This window comes from Hipposideros armiger, unplaced genomic scaffold (assembly GCF_001890085.2).
Source record: "Hipposideros armiger isolate ML-2016 unplaced genomic scaffold, ASM189008v1 scaffold_410, whole genome shotgun sequence".
Lineage (NCBI taxonomy): Eukaryota > Metazoa > Chordata > Mammalia > Chiroptera > Hipposideridae > Hipposideros > Hipposideros armiger.
Genome location: NW_017731760.1, coordinates 452,319 through 467,335, shown reverse-complemented (window position 1 = coordinate 467,335; position 15,017 = coordinate 452,319). Strand labels below are relative to the sequence as shown.

The following is a 15,017-nucleotide window of genomic DNA, read 5'->3' as shown; positions in this document are numbered from 1 at the left end:
TCAGGGAGGGAAGGGAAGAAAACATAGATGGTTAAAAAATAATTCAGAAAATCTGTAAGTGCTGATATGGAAAGATGCCTAAGAAATACCACTCAGTAAAAAGAACAAAAACATGAGGAGGAGTGGGTCTTCCCCCCACCTCTTCCCTTCCTTCCTTCCTTCCTTCCTTCCTTCCTTCCTTCCTTCCTTCCTTCCTTCCTTCCTTTTTCCTTTCCTTTCTTTTCCTCCCTCCCTCCTTCCCGCCTTTCTAGCTTTAGAGATACTGACTAGTTAACTGATCAATAATAGATCGATAGCTTTTACTATATGTATTTGAGGTAGATTTTCTGACAGATCCTTCAGAAACACGAACAGTGATAACCTCTGGGAAGTGGGAATCAGGCCAAGAGAGGGAAGGGGTCCTTTCCTTTTTAGTTCACTCTCTCCTTTGCTGTTTGAATTTTTTTTTTTTTCCTTTTACAATAAAAACAAAGAACTCCACAGAGGGGCGGAGGACTAGAAGCGGAAGGCAGGCTCTGTGGAAGGGGTCATCCTGAGTTCAGAGCTGAGGCCTCAGCCAGGGGAGGAGGCGCCAGGCTCCTGAGTGAACAAAGCTGCCTCCTCCAGGACAAACCTGACCCATCGTCCATGATGGGGTGACAAATGGCCCTTCTGCCACCGCCACACAGAGCCATGCTCACGGCTGTGACTCCTAGCTGAGGTTAGGTCTTCTCCCACAAAAGCTGCTCATGCTTGGGGGGAGCTGGGAACAAAGAACCCGGTCATTTCTCATTCTGGGAGATTCCCTGGCCCAGGAGTGGGGAACAGTATTTGAAGTTGAGGAGCACTTCCCTTTTTCTAGGTCGCCAACCCCGCCAAAACCTACACCTGCTAGATTCAATAAATGATATTGGTTTCAAACTGGGCTGGAGGTTTCATCCTAATAGATAAAGGCGTGCCCGAGGCAGTGGAGAAAAGCCAAGTCCAGTCTATACATTCCCACCAACATGACAGCCCCTGCTGCTTTTGGGTCATGTAAAACCTGAATACAACAGATTGGAAATGTGAGCCAAGTGATCCTGGCTACACAGAGCTGAATTCCTCCATGCATCAGCCCAGGGAGAGATCGCAGAGCCATTTCAGGTGGCTCTGGGCACAACTGCGATGTCCACAGGAGTAGGGCGATGGACTAAACTGGCCAGCGGCACGTGGCGCTCTACACCTGGTTGCATAGAGATGCAGGTACAGAGACATGTTTCTTTAATCTAGAGCTGTGGTTTGCAAGCTTCAGTTGCATCAGAGCCACATGGCGGGCATACTGAAACCCAGACTGCTGGCCCTGCTCCCAGAGTTTCTGATTCAGCAGGCTGGGGTGTGGCTGGAGGATCTGTGCTTCTAATACGTTCTTATGATGCCACTGCTGCTGGCCTCCACTTTGGGAACCACTGCTCTAGGGAACCCATGGCGCAAACAGTGATGATGGGCCAGCTGATCCTTGACTTCAGGTAACAGGGTGGGGTGAGGACGGAGGTAAACTGGAGAATGTCCCATCTAAGCAGAGCAACTGGGATAGTGAACCAGGAAGCCACCTGGCACAGGAATAATCAGACAACCAGCATTTTTAGCATCTTGATTTTTTTTTTGGTAAGAATAGCCAGAAATATGTGGTTTTTGTGTGTGTGTGTGTGTGTGTGTGTGTTTTTAAAATCTTACAATGTTTGGCAACTGGCTCTGAAATTTTTCAAACATTGTGCAGGCCAAGCAAAACACATCTGCAGGCCGGATTTCACCCTCTGGCTGGGAACCTTATCTGTGTTTCCATGGAAGACAGACAGGGTCAGAGATCTGTGAGCCAAGAAGCCTCAGAGAGGAAAGTCAGCCTGGTGACGCCTCTCCCAGCGAGGGCTCCCGGCAGCCTGTCAAGGCCACACCAGGGTTCACTGCCAGGTCCTCCTCACGCCCCTCTCCCCCCGGCCACATTTCGCCTCTCCTCACACTGCAGACTCAGAGATGGCACCTGCCACCTCTCCAAACCTCCTCCCAACCAGACCTTTTCTGACCCCAGAGGCCTTTGTATACATAATTCCCCCTGCCTGGAATGCTTTTATCCTTTCCCTATATCTGCCCCAATTCTTACTGGTCCTGCTTAGATGCCACTTCCTCTGGGGAACCTTCCACGACCCCTGCTCCCCCAGCCCTGCGCTCCTCAGCCCACTGTGCTTCTATCACAACGCTGGGTGGTAATGCCTTAAGGGTGTGCCTGTCTCCTCCACTGGCCTGGGTGCTCCGGGAGGCCTTGCTGCGTCCGTGTCCTCATTCTGAGTCCGGGGCCTGGTTTGGAACAGGTCCGAAATAGCATTTATCAAGTGCTGTTCTCTTGGCTTTGGCCTTCTTTTTGTCCCCTTCCTGTTTGCCTGGCTATTTCCTGTCTGTCCTTCAGGTCACAGCTCAGACTCCACTTCCTGTGGGAACTGTCCCTGACCTCCCGGGAGGGGTTCCTTCTCTGCCTGTCCTTCCCCCATCGGCACACTATCACAGTATGATTGGCTGCTTTGGTCTGCCTCCATCACTACGCTGAACTTTGTGAAGGCAGGACTCTTGTGCTACTCATCCCAGTAACACAGAGGCTGCAAAGATAGAGCAAGTACCTTGAAATGCTTGTAGGAGCAAGATAGGAATACAGAAAACAGATGAATGAATGATCCCAGGTGAGAAACGAGACTCTTGGAATGTGTTGGGAAGAACACATTAGAATGAAATCACCTGATGTGGAGAACAAACGGGCTTCCTCTCAGCTGCTGCTTCTGGTTGGTGGGTGCAGAGCGTGTGGAGCAGAAGAGGCGGTAGGGAAAGTTGTCTTTGGCAGCCACCTTGCTCAGGACACCTGAAGGCCTAGAGACCTCAGCCCGCATGGCATCTTGGCATTCATTTCCCTCCATTCACAAGCTGCAGGCTGGACAGTTGCTATAATTCTATTATCCTAGCCCCCCTGCAGCCATGCTCTTCACTATGGTCCACCATCCAGCTGGGCAGCCAGGAGAGAAAGGCAGGGCAGGGGGCCAAGGAAAGGCCCGAGCTGAGGAGCGGTCCCTCCCCTAGTGAGCAACAGCAAGGTAAGCGAGTGGCCATCGACTGAATCGTGGGACATCAGAGGTGACCATGAGTCCTGCCCGATTTCATCTAGTTGGCCCAGCTGCTGGGCTCCCTCATCTGTTCACCTACCACTGTCCTAATACTGGGTTGAGAATTGAAGGTGGTCACCTACTCCCTTCCATCCCCTTCTCTTTTATAATCAAGTACAGACGTGACCTTGAGATCTCCTGCATTCCCCTCCCCTGGGCACTTTCCCTTTGTCTCCACTGATCTCACTGCGTTCAGCCTGTGTGTGTGTCTGTCTCCACCACAGACACTGTGCCTTCCTGAACACCAGGGGTTGCGAAGTGCTCGGCGGTGACCCTGCCGCTGGTACAGTGACTAATATGTGAAGAAAGTGGTGGGTACAGTGCAATGATTAACAGCAGGTATTCCAGAGTGGACGACCAAATTCAAATCCTCCCTCTGCCATTTATTTCACGTCCCCAAGGTCACACGACATGAAGTCCTACCTTACATTTATCTGTCAAATGGGGCTGAAAATGGCGTTGTGAAGAGTGAGTAAGTTAAAATAAAATCTGAACAGTACCTGGTGCATAGTAAGCACTTGATGAGTATTAGCTAGTATTATTAAGTGATCAATATATATTTTATACATTAATGGATGAGGGAGGAAATGAAAGCGCAAAGATAATTAGTCAAGTACAAGCCAACACATTCCAGAGGCTGTGGGTAACCCACAATAAATAGAGATGTGGGATGTACTGTGTGAGACCCCCAGAGTAAGCTGGGGCATCTGTTCTTACCGTTCTGTTCCATGCAGCAGCCCAGGAAGCAGATCTTGGGCAGTGATCCAAAAGGCAGGGCCCCCACCTCACCAAGGCAGGCCTTTCATACTCTGAGCCTCTGCCTCTGGGCAGATAAAGAGATCTGGGGCCTTTTAAAGTCACAACCTGACATTTCCCGACAACAATAGTATTTTCTCCCACTAGTGGCCTCTGTAAGGACACTTCCTGCCGCTGTCCCCTCATCCGCCATCATTCCCAACTCCTGACTGCCTTCAGATGAATCGACCAGAGGAGGATGAGTCGTGCGAGCCTGGGGCTCCAGACACCAGCAGTCCTCAACCACAGCCCTAACAAACCTCAACCGCCTGGTTTCTGCAAAGGCTACCAGCAGAGAGCATCCTAGCAGAGACCAGGAGCATGGGCTTCAAAGTCCGAAGACCTAGGATTCAAATCCCATCTCTTGCAAGTTCCTTTCCCTGTGGAGCCTGTTATTGCGTAACATGGGGTGACTAATTGCTCCCTCACTTGGCTGTGGTGTAAAATAACTGGCAGGGTGCAGGGCATACAGCAGACCCCTGATAGATGGTGGAAGGGGGAGGGGAGGGCAAGGGCAAGGGCCTCATCAATAAGCATACACTAGATCTGGACCTCCCCCGGCTCCCCCCAAGACAGTGAAAGGGAGACCAGGAACGCCCTGACCTCCCAGTGACCAGAGAATGTTGATGGAGGCCTGGGGCTGACCTTCCGGAATCTGCGATGGCAGCACTAATTGGGGTCTCCTGGTCACCAGCTTCCCACCGTTGGGAGCGGGAGCTCACGCCTCTCCCTGTCCATTGCCGCTTCCTCTGGCTGCAGAGGAGCTGCCGTCCTGAGTAGGTGTTGGCTGCAAGGTTCAGAGGGAGCTCGGCTGGCAGGGGAGGATAGGGTGGGGCAAGGGGGGTGGTCAGGAGCCTAATCCCAGTTTGGGGACCAGGAGAGGCAGGTCAGAAGGCTGCTGGCAGGGATCTTGGTGCCCCCTGCTTCCTGGAGTGGCTTCATACTAGGTCATATAGGAAGTTTACACTTCAAAAGAGAGCTCCCTGTGTTTCTTCTTTCCTCCCTTCCTGCTCTCCTTCACCAGCCCGGAGTGCAGCCAGCCAGCAAGCAGTCAACAGACATGCCTGGAATTCCAGCCCAGCCCCTCCCTAGCTGTGCTACTCTGGGCATGTTACTTCATTTCTTTCAGACTGTTTTCTCATCTGTTAAATGGGCGTACTCATGCCTCAAAGGTTGTTAAGGGGATTAGGTGGCGTCAACTGTATTAGACACCTGGCTCAGTGTCAGGACACAGTAGAAACTCAGCAAACCGCAGCTTTCATGACTATTACCATCTGGTTTCGACAGAGGGGGATGTTTGATGAGTGGGTGCTGCCTACCTTGGGGGCTGGGAGTGCCAAGATCCCTGGTTCCTGAGAACACAACTGTCCTCCATCTCCTCTCAAATAAGCTAGCCCAGCCTTTGGTTAGGCACCCTGGGCAGGAGATGCCAGGGCATACCCACATCCTCACCATGCACTTGCGGTCATCTATGCCCGTCAGATCCTCCTCAAACTCCTTCCCAACCTGGAAGTCCATGATGTAGTTCCTAAAAGTGCTCAGCGTGCGGATGATCATATGGTCGCCGTCCTGCACGATCTCTTTGTCTGGCTTCAGCAAGTTGGCGATTTTGCGCAAGGCCACATTGACATCTGTAGGGGGGCAGGGACAGAGAGGGCTAGAGGGTTGGCCAGAAAACTCAGAGATATGTTCTCAAGGTAGAGGGGCTCAGGGGTTCGCTTCCCTGTTAAACAGTTGGGGTTCCCTTCTCACTTAGTGCTGTCGCTGCGCACAGCCAGTCTGTCTTTTTCTTTTCTTTCTTTTTTTTCTTTTTGCAACGAAGTTTTCTGCCCTATGCTAACCCTTTAAAAACAAAGACTAGCAAACTAAGCCCAGCTTACCTAATGAAATTATCCATGTCTAGAGCCAACTATCTGACATTTACCACCAATAAACCTAACAACCCTGTGGCAGAGGACACTCATTCTGCTGCCTGGGGGCACGGGGCCGCGGCTGGTCCAGGCTGAGGCAGGCGGGCAGCAGGCTCAGGAGGGCTCTGGGGAGGGGCCCTCAGGGGGCTCGGCCGGGTGCCCAGGCCGAGAGCAGCGGGCAGCGGCTTACCCAGCGCGCGCAGGTACTCCTCGAAATTCTCGTTAGCCAGCATCTTCCAGTATCCGGTGAAGTCGACCGGCATTTCGGGGGGCGACTGGGGCCGAATGGCCACGAAACAGGCGGGAGCAGCTCTTGGCTCCGCTGGGGCAGCGGCTACCAACGCGACCCGGCTGGTGGGCGGCCCGGAACTGTGGGCTCTCCAGGGGCAGGGGGCTCTATGGGGCGGCGACAGCTGGATTCCGAGCGTACACAAAGCCCGCAGGAGGATCCATTGTAGCTATCGCTCCTCCCCCCGTGGCGGGGGCGGGGGCAGGGGCGGGGGCAGGGGATGTCGAGCGCTAGGTTTGCGCCCGGCCCCCGGCCACCTTCATTGAGACCTTCAGTTCGCTTCCCTATGAAAGAAGAGATTGTGGGGGTGGGGGTGTTGCTTTATTGCCTCCAACTCTTCTGTTCCTGCGGGATTCCTTCAAAAGCCGTGAACTTCTCACATTCAGCGGCCACTTGAGGGTTGGGAAACAGTCTCTGGGGTTGCTGGAGCGACCAGGGAAAGAGGCCACTTATTAGTCTTTGTCTAAAGCCTGCGCTGGTGGCCAGGCTGGTGGGCGCCCAGGGCTGGGAGAGCTGGGCACTTCAAATCTGGGCATTCTCCACATCCCTCCCCCAAATAAAAGCAAGGTTGATGTTATTTAAAGTAAGCATGACTAGAAAGCCCCTCTGGGCGGTTCTGATGCACAGTCAAGTTTGAGACCCACTGTTTTATGCAAATGTAAGCACTTATTAATATACTGCTGATTTTTCCCCCTCCCCTGTCACCCAGTGACAGCGCAGTACTCCCGTGTTTTGCACTTCGCTTTTTTTCACTTAATATATTCTGGAGACCTTTCCATATCCATGCATAGAAAGCATCCTCATTCTTTTTGCAGGATATGCCATTGTTTATCCAGCTTTTCTCCCTTTGATGGGCATTTGTGTTGTTTCTGAACCTTTACTATGAGAAACAGTACTGCAGTGAAAATCTTTGATCACATCTCATTTCCCACCTAGTGGGTAAGTCATAGTGGTTTAAAACGTCTGTCTTTGCCAGCAAGGAGATGACATAATCGTGTGGGCTGACTTTTCGACCCTCCATTAAAAACTAAATATTTCTTTGAAATTGCTGTTTTGCACAAATCACAGCCTAGGTGACAGCAGGTGCATTCTCTTTCCCCTAGAGCACTACCATGGCTCCCCACCTCCACCCCACGCTCCACCGTGTTAGCCCTTACCTTGCCTCTGGCTGAGTTAGGACAGGATACCTCTTCCTGAGGGAAGGGGCAGCTTCATCCCGGGGGTGGCTTGGATTTCAGCCCCTCTTACCCACCTTGTCCTACACCAGGGTTTCTCAGCCTTGGCACTGTTGCCATTTTGGGCCACATAATTCTTTGTTATGGGGTAGGGAGCTGTCCTATGTATTGTAGGATGTTTCGCGGTATCTCTGGCTTCTACCCACTGGATCCCAGTGGTACCTCCCACAAAGATGGCTCCAGACATTGTGAAATGCCCCGGGAGGGTTGATGAGGGGGTAACCACTGGTTGAGAGTCACTGCTCTGACCCCTCAATGAAGCCTGTTTCCCATCTCTTCTCACCTGGCTTTGGGATGCTCAGGCCATCAGTTGTTCACACAGGTTCTGGCTCTGTGTCTCTCTTTCTAGCCATCCCAGGGCTCATCTCAGGGGACAGCCAAGTGATGGGACAGCCTGTCCTGGCCCTGCCCAGCCTGGAGATGCAAGAAGATACCCCTGTGACTCAGGCAGGTGGCTGGGTGGGTCTTGGCCTGGCTTGGGTTCTCTAAGGCATCTAATCTGGGCCAGCACAGCCCCTGGGCTTCCCTTACTGGAATGGAGATTGAGCCATAGGCTAAAATAGTGAACTGGCCATTCCTTGGTCAACCCCAGCTAGTCTAAATTCCTCTCCCTGCTCCCCTGCGCCATCCAGCTCAGCCAACTGGATTTCGCACCATCCCCAACCTTCTCCCATTATGCTGAGTCTCCAGCTATGGCTTATACCAAATGCCCAGCACAGTGCCTGGCACACAGCAGGGCCCAGTCAGTCCTGGCCCTCTGCCATGCCCAGAGTGGTCCCTTTGTGCTTTAGGAGGAGGCTTGCCCCTTTCCCCACCTCTCCGCTTCTCCCTGCCCATCCCAAAGAACCAATATCTGGCCCCTCCTCCCTCCTCTGGTCACTTTGGATATCTACTGACCTGACTTCTGCTGAACTGGCCAGCTGGGCACATGGCACTTCACTCAGCCTGGTTTGGCTTCATTTCTGTCTGCCTTTGTCTAGTCGCCCAGCAGGTCAGCCTACTCCCAGGAGGGCTCTCCCAGGTGGAGCCTATCCTGGCTGTGCTGTTACTTGCAACCGGGGGCTGGTTGCGAGGGCGGGATTTAGAGGCAGGACGCGTGGTTGGAAGATGACTATCACCGTCTAGCTGAGTGATCTTGGGTAAGTTGCTTATTCAATCTGTGCCTCAGTTCCCAAATCTGTAAAATGGGGACACTCTGACTACCTACTTCTCAAGGTGGTGAGAAGCAAAGGAGAACAGGCAGAGTCCTGCCCCAGAAACACTGCTGTTTGAGGATCCTTAGAAGTTAGGGAAAAGGCTAAGGAAAGAAGGGTGCTGGCCTCTGCCCCTTTCCTGGAGCCTTAAGGTCAATTCATGAGTTGAAGTGGAAAGTGCCCTGTGGCAATGTTGTGGAAGCATTAGATATCATCACAATTATCCTCGCTCAGCCCACTCTGTCATGCTTGATTTAATCCATTAATCAAAATTGTTTTGGAGCTCCTTTCCATCTGGGTAATCACTTGGGATGTGTTAAGCAAAGAGAGCAACTGAGGAGAGTTTGTAAAGAAGAGAGAGAAGATGTGTGTGGGGTTGGCAATTAGTGAGGGCTCCCTGGAGGTGGTGAGGACAGCCAGGATCAGAGAGGTTAGGAGGAAGGAGGAAAGGCCAGGGGAGAGGAGAGATAGGTGGACAAAGGAGGAAGAAGGGGCAGAATTGTTAATGATTGAGAGGAGGAGGAGGAGGATGAGGAGGAGGACAGATAAACACTCTAGAACATTCTAATGGGCTTGCTTCATTCACTAACCTTAAAGAAGGGCAACGGAGATCCTGGACCAATCCCAAAGGGCCATCAAGACCATGAAGAAGGAGAACCAGTCCAGTGGGGAACTGCCCTGAGGCTGGCAACAGGCACAGTGAGCAATCCTGGGTTGGGGGGTAGGGGGGCAGGAGAGAGCCAAGGACCCCAGGGTGAGCTCCTGGGGAGGGGTGTGCTCAAAGGAACTGGAGAGGAAATGTGCTGGCTTATTCTCTAGTGGATCAGTGTGCTCCGTGGGTATAAATTAGAGTTCAGGGAACCATCTCCATGAAATGATTTCTCAATTGCCCATGATTGTGAGGTGGGCAGTCCTATCTGTATCACTGAGAGGTCAAGCAACTTGCCCAGGGTCCCCAGTAGTTGGGCCAGCTGAGCTTCCTGAGGGCAATGAGGTTGGAGGAGAGATCCCTGGGGCAGACCCTGAGGCTCCTCCCCCCCCCCAAAAAAAGGATGCTCCTTACAGGACGCTGGGGCAAGAGTGTGCCTTCGAGCCTCATCCCCATCCTCTGTGCGATGTCTCCCATACCCAGAGGCGCCAATCTCCTAGCAGGGGACAGGTGGCCTTGTATTCTTGCCTTGTGCTATAAAGAAAAACTTCCTCATCGGACACCACATCCTTGCTTCTCTTCTCAAGGGCTCATTTTACTTTGGAGACTTGTAAAATCTTCTCTTTTCCTGTGTTCAAATATGTCTCTAGAGTTATGAGGAAAGGCCCTGAGCTGTCACCATGCCATCTGTGAGGTTAATGTCTGAAAGGACAAGAGTGGCCCAACAAAGCTGTCTTCCTGTGTCTCCCATGTTAGGGAGTGAGAGGGCTTGTCAAGAGGCCACAGGGGCTGATGGATACCAGGGACAACCGAAGAATCTCTTCTTTGATGATGCAAATGTTCAAATGACACATCATCTCTCCCTGCCCCACAAATTCCCTCTCTCCCTTTTTCCCTCCTTTCTCTCTCTCTCTCTCTCTCTCTCTCTCTCTCTCTCTCTCTCTCTCTCTCTCTCTCCCTTCACTATATTATTATATTATTATTGAAAATTTTAAACCTATATCAACATAGAGTTGTATATTGAAGTCCCAGGAATTCATCACCAGCTTCAATAACTATTAATCCATGGCCAATCTTGTTTTGTCTATATCTCTACCCACTCCCAGTTCCAAAATTATTTTGAGACAAATTAGACATCATATCATTTCATCTGGAAACATTTCAAGAAGAATCTCTGAAAGATAAAGTCCATTAAAAGGAAATAACACCACACCATGATCACAACTAAAAACAATATTAATTCCTTAATATCATCAAATATCCAGAAAGTGCTCACTTATCTCATCATTTATTTTTTCAGTTTGTTTGTTTGAATCAGGATCCAGACAAGTTTCATACACTGCCATTGGTGGATGTGTCTGTTTTATTTTAAGATTTATCCTTTAATTAAAAAATATATAAATGTATTATATAGTCATACCTTCCCTTTCTTAGATAAATGGTAGCAAACTATATCTTGTTTTTTAACTTAATAAAACATGCTAGAGATCACTCACAGTGATCCAGGGAGAGATCCTTCCCTTTATAGCAGCATAGTGCTCCACTGCAAGGATGTCCCGCCGTTTACTGAACCAGTCCCTTCCTGATGGACACAGGGTTTGTTTCCAGTCTTTTGCTGGAATGAATAATGCTGCAATAAACAAGTCTTTTTATGTATTTTTTGAGCATATTTTATGGATGGATTCCTAGAGGTGGGATTGCTGTGTCAAAGGGCAAACACTTAATGAACTTTTGCTAGATATTTGCCCAATTTCTCTCCCTAGGATTGTACTATTTCGCCTCCCCAGAAGCAATACATGATAGTGTCTGTTTCCTCACTAACAGATTTTATTGTCAAACTGTTTTTTGTTTTGTTTTTTTGCTAGGCAAAAAGGGTATCTCAGGGGTAGTTTGCATTTGCATTTGGGGAGGGTTTTGGTATCAAGAAGTAAGCAGTCATTTTCTTGTTTAGCCAGGATTATAAAAACCCCAGTTGATCCTCTGCACATGTGAATGACCATCAGAATGGGGGTGGAACTGCTGAGCACAAATATGATTTCAGGGTGTATTTTATTAAATTGTGCTTATAAACTCCATCTGCAGTCCTTAATCCCTCATGTTACTTCATGTGAATGAATGCTCAATGTAACATGCGACTAGGCTCAGGGCTCAAAGGAAAGCAGAGCCTCCCAGTGTCTGGGAAGATGGGAGGTGCCCTGTGGGCAGCCATATCTGTCCACCATCTTGAGAGGCTTCCCGCTAAATCATGCCAGGGCCCAGTTTTAGGGAGGGGGCTCATTTTTCACATGACTTCCTGCTATTCCAGCCACAGGGTGGAGTGATAGCTCCCCTGGGTTGCTGCCAGATGGCTAGAGCACCTTGGAAAGGGTGGTACAAAAGGAGAGGACTTGGAAGGATCTTGCCCACAGTGAAGACGTGGCCAGTAGGCAGATCCAGGACACTCAATGAGATGTTGTTAGTCGTGGCAGTTCTGTGACGAACAGAACACCTACTTTATCTACCCCAACTCAGCCCACCTCCCTACCACGCTAACATCCTTTTGCAAAGATACCTGGGTCCCAACTTTCCAATCTTGTGGCCCCATAGACATATATTTGCAAGGAAAAAGCCTCCTGGAAAATGAAGCCTGAGGTCTGCAGAATCCTGTGATCTCTGTGGGGCAGGCATAGATGTTGGGGTGGGGGATTACCCGTGAGCTGGTGGAAGCCCACACAAGTTCCAAGGCTGTGCCAGGGAGGTGATTGTGCTGAATATCTCCTGCCCTGACAGTCCAGTATGAAAGTGATGACCTTATGGAGTGAAGGCTCATAAACCCAGATGACAGGATCAGCAGAATTTTGGTGAAGTTACAGACACTTGATAGGATAGTCCCCCGGGGCTTTGGTTCAGCTGAGACAGCATCTTGTATAGTAGTAACATAGCTGGTAGGAAATCAGAAGTCAATATTTGAGTTTCAGTCTAATTTCAGTCTTTAAATAGCCATTTCATACTATGGGAGATACGATAGCTGGAAAGACTGGAGGTCATGATTTCATGCCTTGCCAAGTCAGGACAGCGATGCAGTAAAGTTTTTTGGTCAGAAGCAACTACTAAAGGAATTTCAAGTGAGCTGCCATTAGCAGTTGCTATACCAGAGTCACACAAAGGTGGGAAAACGGTCAATATAATGTATCTGCCTCCTGGTGGCCAGTCTGCGTACCTTCCCTGGGGCGTGCCCACAAAAGGACTCGTGGGAGGTGGGGGCAGATTATCTGAGAAGCTGGGCAGCTGGGAGAAGCCTTTGCCAAGCTGTAGATAGAAGACAGGTGCGGGCAAATTCTTCACCCACATGGTCTTTGCTTTGTTTTCAGTAGGCCCGTTGGACCAGTGGCTGGGAAGAGGTAGCCAATGTTTTTATTTATTTATTTTTTATCACTGCCCAAGTACTTGGCGTTTGAGACTTGAGGGTTTGAGACTTAACAGAAGCTGTATCAGTTTTGTGTTTTCACTTTGATGAGAGTCTTAAAATGTGTTTTTGTCCAGTAACAATACATTTGAAAAAATATGAATTATGTGTATTCACAACTTTTCCCACTTTCTTGCCTTTTTAAGGAAGGTTATGGTTTTGTGTTCTTTACCCTGGGCCTTCTTATGGAGCTAATCAGAGGTGCCGGGTTGAGGGGAGGGTTGGAGGTGGCCCTGAAAGGCTGACCTAGTGGACAGAGAGAGGAGGCAGGTGCCCTTGGAAGAGGAGGGGACACTGGAAAAGGGTGAGGAATGGAGGGGTGGGATGAGGAGACAGGAGTCCTTGCACAGAGTTAAGGACTTTTCAAAAGTAATTGTTATGACTATGTATGGGGTTGTGCTGATTATAGAACCCTGGGTAAGATGTGACTCCATTGGTCTTTAATTTCAGAAGAGAATGCAGTTTAGAGAGGTTTTGTGACTTGCTCGGTCACATGGACCAAGTGGCAGGGCTGGGGACTGAATTTATGTCTGGCTCTTTTTGATCCAAAAACCCAAGGTCTGAACCACCAGTTGTCTCCTGAATGAGGCAAAGATCTATGGGGATCTTAGCATGTTGGTTTTGATAAATAAGCCCACAGAAGAAAATCCTGGAGAGGAAATAAGTCTCCCAAGTCATCATCAATATGGAAGCAGAATTCAAATCCCCATGTGAAATGAAAGCACAAGGCATATATTCTAAGTAGAAAAATCCATAAACAGTTAAAGATTAATGTACCTTAGTGAGGCTCTGGCCAGATTTAAAAAGAACCAATCTTGCCGGAGCAATGTTTTTGCGTTCTTAGGGCAGAACTACACAATGAAAAGATGAAAGGGAAGTAGCTGGTCAAACACACATTGATTTCCAGGAAGCATGTGGCTGAGTCCTCTGAGGACTTCCTGGAGACCTGAGAGTGAATACAGATCAGGGCCCCTGCTGTCCTGTGGGAGGGGGAGGCGGTCTGGGAGGGGAGGATTGCAGGGGAAGGGTGGGCCAGGGTCCTCGGCTTAGTTCGGGGCTAGCCTCAGGCCTCAGTCTGTGTCTTGTCTTCTTAGAAGCGGTGGAAGGTAAACATGCTTTTTAGGCAGCTCATGGAGGGTTTGTGCTTCCAAAAAGGGAGGAAATAGGCCGGGAGCTCATTGATTCAGGGACAGAGAACACATTCCAAACAGCATCATAATCATCTTTGTAAAGACCCTTCTCATCTGTGACCTTCCTTCCTGCTGCCTCTGGGTTGATCAGAGTCCCGTGGAATGCACAGGGCTGGGTTTTAGAGTCAGATTGATTTTGAATTCCAGGCCTACCATTTCCTAGCTGTGTGATCGTGGGTAAGTCACTTAATGTCTCTGAACCGTCACTTCATGGGGTAGTTTTGAGGAGTCTGACACACATCCTGAATAAATTCTAGTTTCCTGCCTATCTCCACTTGAAAGAATTGTATTTGCACTCAGGCTCCCTGGGCCCTTGTCAAGCCACTTGCCTTTGTTTTTCTTGGCAGAGCAGTGAATGGATGCTGAGTGGCCGGACAAGGTATGACAGCATTAGCATAGATGGTGATAAGCATCAAGGGACAGCTAAATAAACAGCCTGATGAAGATAATCCCAGTCACTGTTTGAGTGCTCATGTGACAAACATGTTGAATGTAGTATCTAATTTAACCCTGGAACCACACTGTGGAGAAAGAGAGATAGCTTTCCTTTAACCAGGTCATGGTGCTATCTGCCCATCTAACTCTGGTTGACTTTGAAATTAGAAGCTTGATCTAAAGGGGAGTGAGGGTGAAGTTCATCACCACTGAGAAAACAACTCCAAGTGCATGTCCTACTCAAAGTATCATTTCTACAAAAATAATACATCAAGTAAATACATACATAACGTTTGCCTACAAATTCAGAAATATTATATAGCTATTAGCACTAGGATTAAGTTCTTAAAATCGAACAATTAAGTATGCTTTGGAATAAAAACAAAAGTACAAATTGCTGACTGAGGAGTCTTTTTCCTTGTGGTGATGGGAGGGTGTTGAATGTTTTTGACATCAGAGTGACAACAGCATAATATAAAGATATCCCAGGAAGAGCTGTCTTGGGTCGGGGTGATGGACAGATGTACTCCATCCTCTAAAAGCTATACAGAAATTCAGCCAAGCTGCTTGCCACCTTAGGACAAACCCTTAGGACACACTGCATTTCTTCTTCCTTCTTGTAACTCTCAGACAGCGTCCCCTAAAGAGACAGCACTTGCCTCAGAGTCCTGAGGCTTTGTTAAAACTTGGACTCCGGGGGCTGGCCGAGTGGCGC

General features: G+C 49.4%; 1 protein-coding gene across 1 annotated transcript in view; it reads right to left on the bottom strand.

Annotated features, from left to right (window-relative positions):
* RBP1 (retinol binding protein 1) overlaps positions 1-6,334 on the bottom strand; it is a 29,735-nt gene extending 23,401 nt beyond the window's left edge. The window contains 3 exon segments of the mRNA XM_019663907.1: positions 5,409-5,587; positions 6,057-6,162; positions 6,164-6,334. Coding sequence (XP_019519452.1) covers positions 5,409-5,587; positions 6,057-6,162; positions 6,164-6,319 — 441 coding nt within the window. The 5' untranslated portion in view covers positions 6,320-6,334.
* Between the last annotated feature and the right edge of the window lie 8,683 nt (positions 6,335-15,017).